Source organism: Equus caballus, chromosome 2, assembly GCF_041296265.1.
Source record: "Equus caballus isolate H_3958 breed thoroughbred chromosome 2, TB-T2T, whole genome shotgun sequence".
Lineage (NCBI taxonomy): Eukaryota > Metazoa > Chordata > Mammalia > Perissodactyla > Equidae > Equus > Equus caballus.
In genome coordinates, this window is record NC_091685.1 from 55,510,497 (window position 1) to 55,525,711 (window position 15,215).

At 46.0% G+C, this 15,215-nt stretch overlaps 1 protein-coding gene across 5 annotated transcripts in view; it reads right to left on the bottom strand.

Moving 5' to 3' along the window:
- Nucleotides 1-1,717: 1,717 nt before the first annotated feature.
- The window catches only part of SLC18A1 (solute carrier family 18 member A1), a 38,380-nt gene continuing 24,882 nt past the window's right edge, over nt 1,718-15,215 (bottom strand). For 4 of the 5 annotated variants that reach the window (XM_070255808.1, XM_070255798.1, XM_023636100.2 and 1 more), the window contains 8 exons: nt 14,621-14,681; nt 14,452-14,547; nt 8,684-8,762; nt 7,675-7,726; nt 6,151-6,214; nt 5,753-5,872; nt 5,405-5,538; nt 1,718-4,577 (listed from right to left, as the gene is read on the bottom strand). In XM_070255808.1, the coding sequence (XP_070111909.1) occupies nt 4,464-4,577; nt 5,405-5,538; nt 5,753-5,872; nt 6,151-6,214; nt 7,675-7,726; nt 8,684-8,762; nt 14,452-14,547; nt 14,621-14,681 (720 nt within the window). In that variant the 3' untranslated portion in view covers nt 1,718-4,463. The remainder of the gene's footprint in view (nt 4,578-5,404; nt 5,539-5,752; nt 5,873-6,150; nt 6,215-7,674; nt 7,727-8,683; nt 8,763-14,451; nt 14,548-14,620; nt 14,682-15,215) is intronic. The other variant, XM_070255817.1, reaches the window with a different exon arrangement.

Consider the following 15,215-nt stretch of genomic DNA (forward strand, 5'->3'; position numbering starts at 1 on the left):
AAAAAGAATAAAGCAGGACTCCCACTTCATACCATATACAAAAATTAACTCCAAACGGATCAAAATCTAGACATAAGAGCTAAATCTAAAACTATTAGAAGGAACCAGGTATAAATCCTCATGACCATGGAGTAGGCAGTGGTTTCTTTGCTGACACCAAAGCACAAGCAACAAAAAAAAAAACAGACACATGGGTTTCATCAAAATTAAAACCATTTGTGTTCCAAAGGACACCATCAAGAGGGTGAAAAGACAATCCACAGAATGGGAGAGAATATTTGAAATCATGTATCCGGTAAGGGATTTGTATGTGGAACATGCCCCTTTCTCGTGTGTCATCTTAGACAGCTCACTTTCCCTTCTTGGACCTCAGGTTACTCTTCTGTGAGATAAGAGAGTCGGACTAACTGAAAATAGAAAGTACTGCTTGAATAGACTTTGTAGTTCATAAAGTGTGTTCTTATTTCCTTCATTATTATCTCATTTAATCTTTGTTACAGTTCTGTTACTGCGGTGTTACTGTTATTCCCGCTTTACAAATAAGGAAGTTTTCATTGTCTCATTGCTTGTATGTAGTGGAGTTCTGCCATCGGCTTTGCTCTGTAAGACTGCTGCCCTCTCCCCTGTGCTGACATTCCATGACTCCATGGTAGACCTAGTTGGAGCACCAGGCCACCTGCATGCTGTCACACTAATTTATTGCACTACATCTGTGCACAGAGAGCTTCTTGCTTTCCTGTGAAGATTTGCTCAGCAAACTGATGTGACTGCCGCCCTGTTTGGCTGCCCTTCCACATGCCCAGGACCTTGCAACTCTCCCTTTAAGAGTAGTCATCAGTTACTGACCTGGGCCAAGAGTCTGAGAAACCAAAACAAGCAAGATTCGACCCAGCAACCTCACTCTTCTCCCTTTTGACTTCAAGAGACTGTATGACGACTCTGTTTGAAGGACATGTGCAAACAGACCTTGACCACTCCCGTTGTTTCTGCTAACACGTTGCTCCTCACTCTCCAGAAGAACAAAGAGGAAAAGAGGAAGGAGAAAGAGGAGGAGGAAGAAGCACAGTTCATTTCCAATAATTTCTTGAACAGAGGAAATTAAACCTCAAGTCACATTTGTATTTCTGAGGTGATGCTGGAGCACCAGACTGACCTCTCAGCTTTGACTCGGGTTCCTCACACAGGCCCTGCCCCTGGTACCCACTGAAAGTCACCCCAAAATGAGCCAGTGGTAGGAGGCAATCACAGAAAGCCAGCTCTATAGATGGTGACGCTAAAGCCCAGAGATGTGAAATGACCTGTCTCAGGCCACACAGCTGGTCAGTGGCAGAGCAAGACTAAAACACGAGGATTGGAGCTGGTTACTCTTGATTCAGTCCTCCTCTTATCACCTACAACCGACAGCCATTCCTCTCTTAAGACCCCCACAGCAAGAGTGGAGAGCACCGTGTGCCAGAGCCCCTGTTCTAGAGAAAGTTTGTCTCCCCTAGACGAGATCGCAGGTGTGAAGTCAGCAGGACCGAGCTGTGTGGCACCGTGACCCTGGTGCACGGCGCGTGAAGCTCAGCCTGTCGGGGGTAACAGACATTAAAGACAACAGGGGTGCTCTGCCGCGGCCGGCCAGGGTGCCCAGGGACCCTGCGTGGCGCCATTCCTGCACGTCAGCCTCAGAGGTCAGCTTTACACAAGCATCGCAGAGCTTCCTCCAGGAACAGAGTCATGTTTTCTTAGAAATTTATTTTTTCATTTTGGGCTACATCTTGGAATAATGAATTCTGTAAGTTAGACAATGCAGCAGGAGATAACATTCCCCAGTATTAACTCTCACCTGAACTCTGTCGTGCTTCTGGAGCCCTTTGTGGAAGTGTTCTGAAACTCCGTGGCCACCAAGACTGGGCCTTTCTTAAAGGTTTTAGCTACTTTAATCATATCCCCTTGGATCTGGGTCCCTTCCTATAAGAATTTTCCTGTGTCTCTCCACATCACTCTCTCTGCCACCCATTCATCATCTCGTGTACCCCCCTGCATTTTCTCTGATTCCTCAGTTACTGCCTTAATTTGTGGTGCTGTGGCTCCCACCCCAGGTTTTGTCCTTTGGAAATAAAATGTCTTCTGGTTTGTTTTCAGCACTCTGTCTGAGAATACCCAATATTTTTCTGGCCTATTGAGCACAATAGCTCATTTGTTCCACTGTCTTCTTTGCTGTATCTAATTGGTAGTTCAGAGCCTATTATCCTGTAAATACGTTTATAGTCCCTGCACCTCCTGCCTTTCATAAGGGGAAACGCACATCTTCAACCTTTCCACAGTGGAGGCCATCCGACATTTCAAGCTACTTTTATAAAAAAACTTCTTGTGGCTCATTCTTGCTGGGTTGGTAATTTCATTCTTAAAAGAACTTAGTGTCACCTATGAACGTAGGAAGTTTAACATGCATTCTTTTCTTCATATCATTTGTAAAGCCACTAAGAAAGACTAATTTCATTTTCTATTTTTATGGGATTCTATTTTTTAGACTCTTCTATACATAGACTACGTTTATAACCTATTTCTGATCTGTAATCAAAAATGTGTCCTGCCCTACTTTGTAGTGTTTGGTGTTGACTCTTATCAACAGAGTTTTGAAAGTCTGAGTAAATTATATCCATTGGTTTCTCCCTAAGTATGTGTTTTACATTGCTCCAACAACGTTTACTGGCAAGTCAAGGGTGAGTTCTGTTTGTAAAGATTCTTCCCGTTTTTTTAAATGTGTAAACAATTTCTTTAAACATTTTAAATGTGTAAAGGATGTAACAAGCCCATCCTTTATCATAAATCCTACTCCACATGGGTGTGAGAATCAGTAGTGTACCCCATCAGTGCCCCGACACCTCCACACCCATCCCACCCCACACCCACTTCTGTACAGGAGGCCCAGTGCCCATGCACTCAGGCTACACTTGTAGTTACAGCTTACATATTTTGACAAATGATTTTCTAATTTTATCATTGAGCTCCTTCAAAACTTGAGACAAATATCATCCTGACTAAAGGACGATATAAATACACCGGGTTTTGCAAATCAGGTAATGCCAGCTGCCTAAGAACATATCCATGAATCAGGTATCCACTGTCCGAGTGATAAGGATTCACTGAGGTTCAGGGTGAACGTGTTCTGATGATTTGGGACTTGTACTGAACCCACCAAACTCCCGCAGAGAAGTGCAATAATCAGAGCCAGGTATTCCAGAGCAAAGTCTGACGCCCCTATCTGATATCCAGAGGCCCCGCAGCCTGCACCTGTGGGTCTTTCCATTCCTGCCTCTGCCTCCATGGCCGCTGTTATTCCCTAGTCAGACCATGAGCATCCCTGCCTCTTTGTACTCGAACATAGAGTGTATACTAACCTGCAGCGTCATTTTATACTATGTATATCTTGTTTGCCCAAATAGATGGGAAGCTACTTAAGAGTGGGTGCCATGTTCCTCATCTCTTTGAAACCCTATCACTCAACAGCTGTTCCAGTAAGGTAGCCAAACATCAAAATATTTACAGTACCTAGCGTATTTGCCCACACTCTCTCTTTTGCTATAAAAGAGCGTGTAGCTTACCGTGTCTGAATTACGTCACAACTTATTCCTTAACCAGTGTGAACAATGCCTCATTATAATCCTCTTATTAGGAAATCCATTGTTGGAAGAGATTTTGGGGCAGTTGCTTTTCACTTCTTCCTATGAAATCTCGGAGTTAATAGATTGTTTTTTCTGTCCTACTTGCATTTCTAAGAGTCTGAGAGGTTTAGGGAAGGTAGAAACCCACAGGGGAAGTAGTGAGAGTGTCAGTAACTCAGCATAAGAGGGACAGGCTCCTTCTCTCTGTCCAGCGATGAGGAAAACAGGAGCCTCTCGTCCCTGGGGGCAAACTCACCACAGTGGCTGTAGGTTTAGCCACAGAAAACCACTCAGCCTATAAAAACCAGGCAAAAACATCCCAAATTGGCAATTTGGCACCAGTACAACATTGAAGATGCTTGTCAACTCGGCTGGGAAAATTCAGGGAGGATATGTTGAGAAACAGAGGACAAAATCCTTATAGTCTGTTGGAAATGTGCCAAAGACAATCAGATAACATGAAACAAGGTTTGTCCTCACCCCACTGGTTTCGGAGGCACACTGTGCTTGCTGTCGCCTCCATGAAATGAGTCACCTCTCGCAGAACCTGTCGTGGTTCAAGTTTAATCAGCCTGACAGAATCCTAGGAGGGAGCCTCACTCTGTCCTCCCACAAAAGATGGGACATTGAAGCATCGAAGCATAGAGAGAGAGCTATGGGTTACACAGGTGAGGATAAAACCGGAGAATGGCACCCAGGAGGGGAGGGAAGTGAAGCTTAGTGAGCAGCCCATGGTGACCTGGTTCCAGGGAGAGGTGGTCACCAAAGCCTGAGCCTCCTGGATCCATGACAAGGCTCAGGGATCACCTGCTGCTACTCCTCACTGCCAGGCTCCTCGTCACTGTCCTCCCCCAGAGGAAATTCCCTTGTGAGCTTCTGGGTGGCATGCATCCGGGTCTCCATGGGGCAGTGCTGGCTCAGAATTGCCTGTAGCAAGAGAGGAAGAGAAATCGCTGCATGTCCTTTACCAGTCTCCCCATTCCCTTCCCCAACCAGCTCATCCAAGTCAGCGTTGCTCAGGAAAGACTCGAGAAACAAGCATAGGGCCCTCCTTCTGCTTCATGTATGTGCACAGGTCTCCCAGGCACCTAGGTGTAGTAACCCTGGTCAAGACAATCATCTGACATGCTCTTAATTGGCTCCTAACCATGGGAGTGCAGGATACAGCTAAAGTCGGCACGATCCTCCATCAGAGCTGTTTGCTTCTTTTGTTCCTTTGACTAGCTTCCACATCCATCCCTAATCCACCCCGACCCTCAGGGTGCTCATGCTACAAGAAGAGTAAAGCATCCTATTAACTAAAATCATATGTTGTGGTTCTCTCCCCTGGGATTTTTGTACTTTAAGAGATGACCTGGTAAGGATTATGGCAGATGCAAATGAATAAATGAATGAATGTGCCCTGTGGAATTCTGCCCACTTGGGGAGATAATTTCGTAATTCACACTTTGTTAGGAAGTACAGCAACTACAGGATGCCTTTGATGGTCCCTGTCCCCAACTCTTTACAAACTTCCAAATTTCCTTCTTTACTTAGGAGCCTTCCTAACTTCCCAGTGTAAGAAGGAAAGTGGTTACAGAGAGAAGAGAATTAAGAAAGGGCACAATGGAAAGACAAAGATGAAAAGTGGATCAGAGAACATGGCAAAGCAGAGAGACTGTTAAAGAGGGAGGAAATAAGAGCACAGGGTGAAAAGGAATGAGAGAGACAAGGAAAGGAATAGCAGATTCTTTTCAGTAGTCAGAGCCCCTTACAAGCTTCTCCTCCTTGGCTGGGGGGCTCCTCAGGTAATAGCAGAGAGGAGCATAGATGATATTGATGACCCCAATGATGACCATGAGCCAGGGGAAGCCGATGGCACGCACAATGGCACCCCCAGTGGATGGGCCTGTGAGAAATAAATCAAATTCACAAGTGTTTATTGAGCCTCATCACATGGAAGATGCCATGCAAGGGGGCAACAACCGAGAGGATATGCCAGGGTCAAATATCTCCAGAACGCTAGGATCAGCCTCCTGGTTCCACTTTTAGCTGGAAAGCAGTAGATAAGAGAGAGGGAGACATCAGGTCCTGGGTGCTCCCCTCTCCCCCGATCAACATACCTATAGCAAAGCCCATGCAAAAAGCCACGTCAGCAATGGCATAGACACTCCCATACACCGAGGTGTGGCGCAGATCCACCAGGTGTCCCATGATGGGCATCATAGAGGAATCCACCATGCCTGTGGCCAGAGCAAACAGGACATTGTCTATCAGCAATACCCACAGTCCCCTCCGTGTCTGTGGCATCCTCCTTCCTCCTCCTCCATTTAGTCTACTCATTTTGACTGCTGTCCTCCCTTTCAGCACCAACACCCATTCCAGGTGGGAATTATGAGCCCATCTCTCTACACCCCTACCAGCCACCCTCCTGCTCCTTCTGCCTTTCCATACACCTCCTTTGATCTGACCCAAAGCCAACATTCAGGGCCTTCTTCTTTCCTTTAAGGACACTCCTTACCTATGGCAAAGCCAAGCCCTGCATTGGGGCCGATGAGGCCAAAAATACTATGAGCCAGTGGAACCTGCAGCGGGAAGGAAGAAGAGTTCGTCAGGAGTCCAGCTGGGTCATGTGGAGGCCACACAAAACAAAGGGTTTTCACATGAAATGCCTTTATTAACCATGTACTATGTGCCACATATATTATCTATTTGGATTCCCTCACCTCCTTATCTCCATCTTAAAGATGTGAAAACTAAATTGGTGCCATTTGGTTAAATGTCCTGTCCAAAGTTACAGAGCTAATAAGTGGAAGATCAAGTCTTAGCCTCAGATTTGACTCCAGTAGACCATAACAATGATCTTTTTCTGTTACATGGACTCTTTCACCCCTTCCTCTACCTGCCTTCACCCAGACACACTTTTCTGTCCTCATTCTTCACTGAACAGAGTTTCCTCTCTTTTCCATTAGCAACATCATCCAAAGGCATTAGCTAAAGCCTAACTTGGTAGCCATTGGAGCAAGAAGACAGAGAGAAAACACCAATAGCCAATTACCCATGAGCTAGGGGGGTGGATGGTGTGGTTGGGGCCCTGCATCAGCAAGCTTGTGGAACTCATTCTCTTGTCCTCCCAAACCCTCACTAAAGCCTTCCGTGCCTCTTTTGCTGGTTCCTTACCTCCCTCCCTCAGCATCTGTCCCCCAAACCTGCTACCCCAGCACGTATACCCCTCAGAGTTTTAACAAACCATTTAGATGTTAGTGGCTGATAATGATTTTAAGCATGACTCCTCAAGGGGCATTTACATTTTATCAGTAGTATTGGTTAAAATTCACTGTGGGCTCACCAGGTGCCAGACACTGCTGTGGTTTATGTGGATTATCTTAACAACCCTGTGAGATGCTATCAGAATCCTGTCTAGACAGATGAGATTCTGAGCATAGAGCGATGATGGACATAAGTAGCTCAACGTCACACAAGCAGCAAGTGGCAAAGCTGGGACTGAACCCAGGGCTTGTGCCCCTGGTCAGGTCCTCCAGCCTTTCCTGAGCTGTCTACTCAGTGCTTTAGAGCCCCGTTTGCACCTCCCTCAAGCCTAGGAGGCAAGTGTGCATATGATCTGCATTGTGGAGAGGAGGCTTAGAGAGCTTGAAGGGGGCTCTTGAATGTGGAAAAGCCCTTCTTTCTTTCTTCTTCCACCAAACATTCTGGTACTGGAGACTGAGGCACAGATCATGGTTCCCCTGGTGGCTTATGGGGTCCTGTCAGGGTGAGTGGGATAAACGAAGTCATAAAATGCACCATTTTGCTGACTCCAGAAATAGATACCAATATGTATGGCTTCGAGTGCCCATACACAGAACCTCAGACCCCTGTCTCCAGCCGCCTCATTGTCCTCTCCCTCTCCCAGTGCTGAATTTCTACCTACACAGAAACAGTCTTTCTGACAGTCCTTGCCAAGTCAACCTTCTGCTCATTTTAAAGGAAAGTGGTCTTTAAATGTCTGGATATATCTCCCTCAACTAGACTGTATTATACTTACACAAAGCAAGCTGGCACCTACCACGACCATGCCAATCAGGGAGCACAGCCACCTGGAAGAAAAGAGCCATCACCAAACAGTGCTAAGGGGAGAGATTCCTTCCATCTGTCACCCTCACCACCCCATGGGCCAGTCCTACCACCCCTAACTCCAGAAACCCCTTAGGACATGAGAAGATGAACGCATCTCTACATGACCAGTTTGTACCCAGGTGAACTCTTTCCCCGTCCTTTCCTTGCCCTCATCTCTTCTCTGGCTCCATACCTCTTTCCAACATAGAAGCAGAAAAGGTGCAATGTGATCTCTTCTTTCTTCCCTTAGAAGAGGAATCAGCTGACTCTGATGGCACTTGCTCCTTGAGAGTAACCTTCAAACTTAACTCATGCTGTTTTCCAATTCAGACTACCTCTCACTTATTCATATTTTATTTGGTCTTCAAGGTCCATCTCAAAACCCACAAAAAATACCAAACTTCTTTCCTTCTCTGATTTTCTGCAGCAGTGGTTTTAAAACTTATTTTAAAAATCTTTATGCTGAACTCCAAAGATAAAATTAGAGCTGTTCTCACTGTCATGGAGGAACAGAATTCAGACTCATACCTCTTAGCTGCCAACCCCTTCCACTCGGTGGCCTCTGAGGCACCTCTGTAGAACTCCCTAGGGCTCCATGGCACACAGTTTGACAACCACTGCCCCAAAGTACTGCTGTTTTCATACCTGTTTTCTGTGGGGTTATTTTATCTCTTCAACTGGACAATAAACATCTGGAAACTAAAGCTTGTCCCTCATTCCCTGCCTCTTCTATTGCAACCAGCTTGGGACCATTCTTTCTCCAGTTTTCCTTCGCACCTACCCATCCCAATCCTCCCAGTGGGTGTGCTTTACCCACGTGTATTTGTCCTATACGTCGATCTCAGAGAAGCTGTTCGTCATCCCAGGTGCAGGGAGGATCTCAAAAACCTCCCCATCTTACATTCCTATTGCTCTTCCCAGATCCCCAGGCTACATACCGACCCATCTTGTTGGCCAACACACCAAAGAGGTTGGTGCCAATGAGGTAGGACACACTGGCAGGCAGGAAGGCCAGACCTGTAGAAAGACACAGGCCCTCACTTTAGGACATGCCAGTTTACTCTAAAACACCTTGTTTCCTACAAGACGGTGAAGACCCCTGTTACCTTCAAGGATTGCAAACCGCTTTGTGTTGGAGGTTGGAGATCCTTGTGTGAACCCAGAGCAGACGATATTGGGCCCACAGCTCTGCTTTCCTCAGGAGCAGGGCTTCATTTAGCTTCAACACGCTCAATTTGCTTCCAGCTCCCCACTTAGACTTCCAGATGGATGGCCTAATGAGCCATTCTCATGTATGAAATACCGTTGATCATCAGCATAAGAGCATGAGCTTTAGAGAAAGACATACGTACTTCCTGGGAAGTAAAATTCCTGCCTTGCTCTCACCTGCCCTTCTACTGCTCTTGTATGACCTTGGATAAGCTACTAAACCTTTCTGAGCTTTGGTCTCCATATCTGGGAAGAACAAAACTATGATTACATCATAACAGCTTACACTGAGGAACAAATGACATAACATATATGAAAGTAGTTTGTAAACTGAAGCCCTGGTCACATTGCTTTCTGTGACAAGAGAGTCAAGTGCTCTGGAGCATGGGCTGTGGAGCCACACGGTCTGGATTCAAACCAAGGCTTGACAACTTGTTAGCTCTGTGGCCGTGGGAAACTTGTTTACCATCTCTGAGTTTCATACCTCCATTCATTCATCAGTACTTTTAATGAGCTTTTACTATGTGCCAGGTATTCGAGGGGCTAGGAATAGAGGGGTGAATAACACAGACAAAAATCCTAGCTCTCAGGAAGCTTACATTCCAGGGCAAAGGGTCAAACAATAAACAGTAAACAAATAAGTGAAAAAGATAATTTTTAAAATGATGAGTCCTGTGAAGAAAATTTAATGTGGTAATATGGCAGAATGACCAGGAATAAGGGTTAACTTAGATTTTGGGGCGAGGGAAGGCTTCTTGGAGGAGGTAACATTTAAGCTGATGCCTGAATAACCAAAAGAGAGCTTTTGAGTAGGAAAAAAAAAAAATACCACCTAATGCAAATACAAAGACCTTAAAGAAGGAAGCACTTGGTCCCTTCCAGGAATAGGGGGAAAGAAGGTCTGTGTGACTGAGGCACAAGGAGCAAAGTGGAGAGTGATGGAAATGTATGACTGGAATTTGGAATTTGGAATTTATTGCAAGCATAATCAGAAGCTTTGGAGGGGAGTGACCTATTCTGATTTATATTTTTTAAAGTCCCCTGTGTGTGGCTAGACGAGTGGGTGTACAGGAAAGTGTGGAACCCAGAAGGAAAGTGATAGTGACTCAGCTTGGAATTCACTATGGAAAGAAGTGAATAAAACAGGAGGCATTTTGCAGGTGGAGGGAAAAAGGAAAAAATCAAGGCTAACTCCCAGGTTTTTACTTTAATCAACTTGGTGGCTGGAGAGGGAAGAAGAGCTTGGGGGCATCATGAAAGCTTTGAAACGCCTATTAGATACCCAACTGGAAATGTCAGGCAGTCGGGCACTCAAGTCTATAGTTCTGAGGAAAGATCCTACACATAGATATAAATGCTCAGCTCATTGGCTCATGGTTCTTCAAGCCATGGCAATGGCTGGAATCAGCTACAAAAGGTCACATAGACAAGAAGAGAAATCCAAGGTCTGAGACTTCAAGGACTCCTACCTTTAAAAGTTATCGAAGAAGGAGGAGATAGCAAAGGTGAAAAGGAGTGGCCAGTGAAGTAGGTGAGAGGGGACAGAATCCAGAAGGCAAAAAAAAGGAGGGGTTTGGGCTTTGAGGGGCACTGGAATGTTTCAACCATAAAGACAAGGCAGCGAATGTGGTACAGGTGCAGGGAAGTGAGTACATTTAGTGATGGGAACATGTGAGCTCCCTTCTCATTGCTTCTATTTTCTCAGTGACTAGGAGTGGAGAAGGATGAAGGTGAAGAGATGAGGGAGTATGTGGTCTGAACAGAGAAGTGCAAAATAGCCATTTCGGAAAGTGGGAGGGAGATTGTTGGACAGTGTGAAAACCTGCTTTAGATCTGTGGCCGTAAGTATAAGGTAAGACCAACAGCCTGGTTGTATGCTTTCCTACAGTCCCATTCCACTGCTCAGATGCAGGCAAGGTGCATCTGAACCAGATGGGCTTAGCTAGAATTAAAGTTTTTCCAGGTGACAAGCCCAGAAAGAGAGCGGGCAAAGGAGTTACCAATGCTTTCAAAGGAGTGATATTAGTGACGGACTTGGATCCATCATGGTAGAATCCAAACTAAGTAAAGAAAGAAGTGAGGACATGAGTCATGATGGAAATATGACAAGAACTGAGGTCAATGGATTGGTGATCTTATTGTGGCCAGAATCCACTGAAGTGGGGCTGTTAGAATACCTAAGCAGGGAATACGCAAGGCGATAAGTGGACTGCTTGGAATTGAGATTTCAGAGGTGATACAATTGTGATACAATGGTGATGTCAAGGTCAAGATTATATGAAGGTTGGATTGGTTAAGGTGGAGAGGAGAAAAAGATCATTGCAAAAGAGTAGATTAAGGAATAGGTCAAGATGTTAGTAGGGTTATCAACCTGGATATTGAAGTAATGGTGACGGAGTAGATATGAAAAGAACGTGAGCCAGGTATTGACAGCTTTAACGAATGCAGAGGGGTGCCTAAGGGGTCAGTAGATAATTGCAATGAAGAGAGATGGGGTGGTAGAATCTAATGACTTGATCTTCAAAGGATTTGAGGTCTTTGAAGGAGAGAGAAGAAAATGATTCAGAAGCAGCAAAGGACAGCAAAGTCTGGAGAATCATGGGCTTCCATCAAGAGGGCTGCAGGAAAACAGTGTTCTAGGAAACATTCAGGTCTCAGGGAAAGAAGATGAAAGAAGCGTTCAGAGAAGAGGTTGAGGGCATAGGGACTCTTGCCAATGACAGAGAATTCCACAAGGCTCAGGATTTTGGAAGGCAATGGGAAACTGGATCAGATTAAGAAATCTCTGAAATATGGGGATAATAATTCCCACCAGAGAGGCTGGTTATGAGGCTTAAATGAGTTAATACATATCAACAATTTTGCACAGTGCCTAGCACAGAATAAATGCCCTCTGAGCATCAGCCTTAATTATTGTCATCATAATCAATGAGTAACAGGGTCAGGACTTAAACCCAGGTCTTCTCCCTCCAACTCCAGGGGTTTCCACTACCCACACCACCAGTATGGCAGCACAGATGGCTCTGGCACAAAGGACCGCACAGAATCAGCCGTGTGAGTTTCTTTGGGTCTCACCATCCTATGCCTCTCAGTACCTAAAGGAAACTGTGCTGCCTAATAGACGTTGTCCTGACGATTACAATTAAACCAAAGGTCAACAGTGCACCAGTTACTGGCTGACGGCTTGTTTGCTTTTAATCTTCTCTTCTGTGGGGTGGAAGTGAAGCATACCTTAGTATATTTGTCTAGTCTATCTGTACAGGGTGGCAATCTGTTTCAAACTGTACTCATTCGTTTATGTTTAATTGCTTTAAAAAGTTTAGAAGTATAGCTACTCAAGGGTTTACTTGGGCAATGGAAATGGGTATCTCTAGGAAGCCCACTAGCCTCCTGATACTTCTCCTTGACATCTTTTTAAATGGTGTGGAATCTCCTGAATGAGATTTTTCTCAATCAATGCAGCTTGTTCTTTAGGATCTGAGTGTAGCTTGCATTTCAGTGGCATTTTGTGCAAAGCGGGTATTACAGATTACACATCTGCAGACATATATACTTTTCATATGTCTTCACGGGTGGGGGATTACACTTAGCTATGACTGTCAAAATGTTTTCAAGAAAAAACAATTACGAAAATAGTAGTAATTTTTATTTACTGAGTATATCCTGTATTCCACGCACTATGCTAATCCCTTTAGAATACAAAGATCTGTTGAATCCTGAAAATGACCCTAAATAGCAACTCCATTTTTACAAATGAAAAAAGTGGAGTTTGAAGGAGTAAATAACTTATTTAAGGCACAGCCAGTAAGTGGCCAACTCAGGATGCAAACCCAGCTGGGCCTCCTTGGAAAGCCTGAGCTCTTTCCTCTGCCCAGTGAGAGCGGCGGGCCCAGATGGGCCACCTAGGGAGCGCTCAGTCACAGACACAAGTCACTCTCAGAAGCATTGTCTCCCTCCCTCCTCGCAGCAAGCTGGAGAGGTGTCCTGCAGTTAGAGCAGTATTTTTCAAAGTGTGGTTGCTGACGCCATAGCAGCATCACTGAAACTGACTAGGAGGGCAAACTTGTTTCTACTAAATTGCTGGGTGGGGCCCAGCAGTCTGAGTTTTAACAAGCTCTCCGGGTGCTCTGAGAACTCTTGAACTTAGACTTACAGACACAGATAACACCGAGGACAGATGTAAAGGATGGTGGGAGACAAGCCTTCTCAGGGCTCTGACTCACTCTCTGAGGAGTTTCCACTGCAGCCTCCCCTGCATGAGCGACTGTGCGGAACCAGCTCAGCGAGTTTCCTTGGCTCTCACTCTCCTATGCCTCTCCGTACCTAGGGGAGACGGTGCTGCCTAAGAGACACCGTCCTGACGATTACAGTGAAACCCAGTCACACAAACAATGTTCTAGTTACTGGCTGATGGCTGGTTTGCTTTTAATCTTCCCCTCTGTAGGTAAGGAAGGGCGGGGGAGGGGCCCTTCTGAGCTGAGTGGTCCACCCACACCGAGAGCCTGAGCCGCTGAGCCTGGCGGCAGGGCATGCTTATCTGCACCCAACTGAACCAACTAACTCGATTAATTGTCCTGGTCAGAGGCAGCAGCAGCCCAGAAAATTCAATTTGGGTCTGGAGTGCAGCTGGGAGCCTTGCTTAGAATTGTCCCCTAAAAAATTAAATTGAGTGCTTTTCATTATCAGCCTCCCCTCTGGCCCCATAGCTTCTGCTCTCTGCAGTGACTGAATGAGTTGCACGTAGCCTTCTCTGTCCCCTCTCCTCAGGCTTCCTGGAAAAGGCCAGAGCCTCCTCTCTAAGCTTGGCTGAGGCACCAGGACATGGAGCCAAGGAGGCTGGAGGCCTCCCTGCCGGCCTGGAGTTTTCCCTGGGGTACAGAGCCCAGCAGCCTCTGCAGGGGAGGACTACAGAACAACATCCTCCATAAGCTCCTGTTCAGAGGTGAGAAGGTGGCAAAAGAGTAATCTGCGGGGAGGGGAGCTGAAGAGAGAAAAGTGTGGATGGTAATGGTGGCGCACGTTAATATTCTACGGATGCAAAACATTTCCACATAGCATGTCATTTATTCCTCAAGTTCCACAATACCCTTTCATCTAGATATTATTCTGATGCCCATTTTAGAGATGAGAAAAGTGATGCTCAGAAAGTTCGCTCGATTTGCACAAGTATGCATCGCCAATCAGTGGAGCTGAAATGTAAACTGAGTCCTTTGACTAGAAGTCATTAATCATTAATCATTAATCACAGGTTATGATGTCACTCCATAGGCTCTGTGAACCCCACTTACCCTGCCCTGCTGGGGCTGCTTCTTGGAGGGACTACCCACCCAATCAGGCTTGATTCACAGGTGTGCACAAGGCAGGTAATTTTACAAAGGAAGCATTGTCCCTCTGGGACCCTGAAGACCGGGACCTGATGATGCTTCTAAATTACCTGAGAAAGGGCCCACGGCACATACCTCTGCTGAAGCCTGAACAGGGGACCCAGGTCACTTACCTAGCTGCCACTCAGGGGAGCACATGGTCTGCATCATCCAGATGGGCAGTGTGGGCTCCAGCATGGCCACTCCCATGTTGGCAAAGCAGAGGGAGCCTGGGGAGACAGCTCTGTGAGCCACTGTGGCTGCCCAGACTCGCCCACCCAAAGGGAGGCATTGCCAGCCTACCTGCAGCCACCAGGATATAAGGGTCTTTGAGAAGCGTGAGGAGCGGAGTCCCCTTGGCACTCTGAGAACATGGACAACAAAAAAAAACTTTCATTTGTACTGTGTATACATCTCTCATTTTTTCACAGAATCTGAGAATGTGCAGACAGGACCCCAGGGACCATCCATGTCAGCTCCTTTACTGTAGAGACCAGATACCCAAGTTGAAAGAAAATGACTTGCTCCACGTCATAGATGAGCTGGTGGCGGCATACCTTCTGCATGCAAGGCAGGAACTGCGGCAGTCACAAAGAGTGGGACAACATATTCCAGATGTGATTCCTGCTTTCAAATGACCATCAACCAGATCAGAATGGATTGTTAGCAAGGCCAGCATTGGATAAGTGTCTGGACTCCTGGTCTTGGGCCTCTCCACTAGATCTCACTGATACTAACGTTCACTTTGGGAGAACCACAGGCAGAGAGCTGAATCCCAGAGGTGAGCGTAGAGGTGATAACTCAGAATGCTCCTCAAGCTTTCTGAATTCTTCATTTTGAGCCATATTGGGCTGGTGTAACAGAAGGAGCTTGAACATGCAGATTAAAAGTTCAGCCT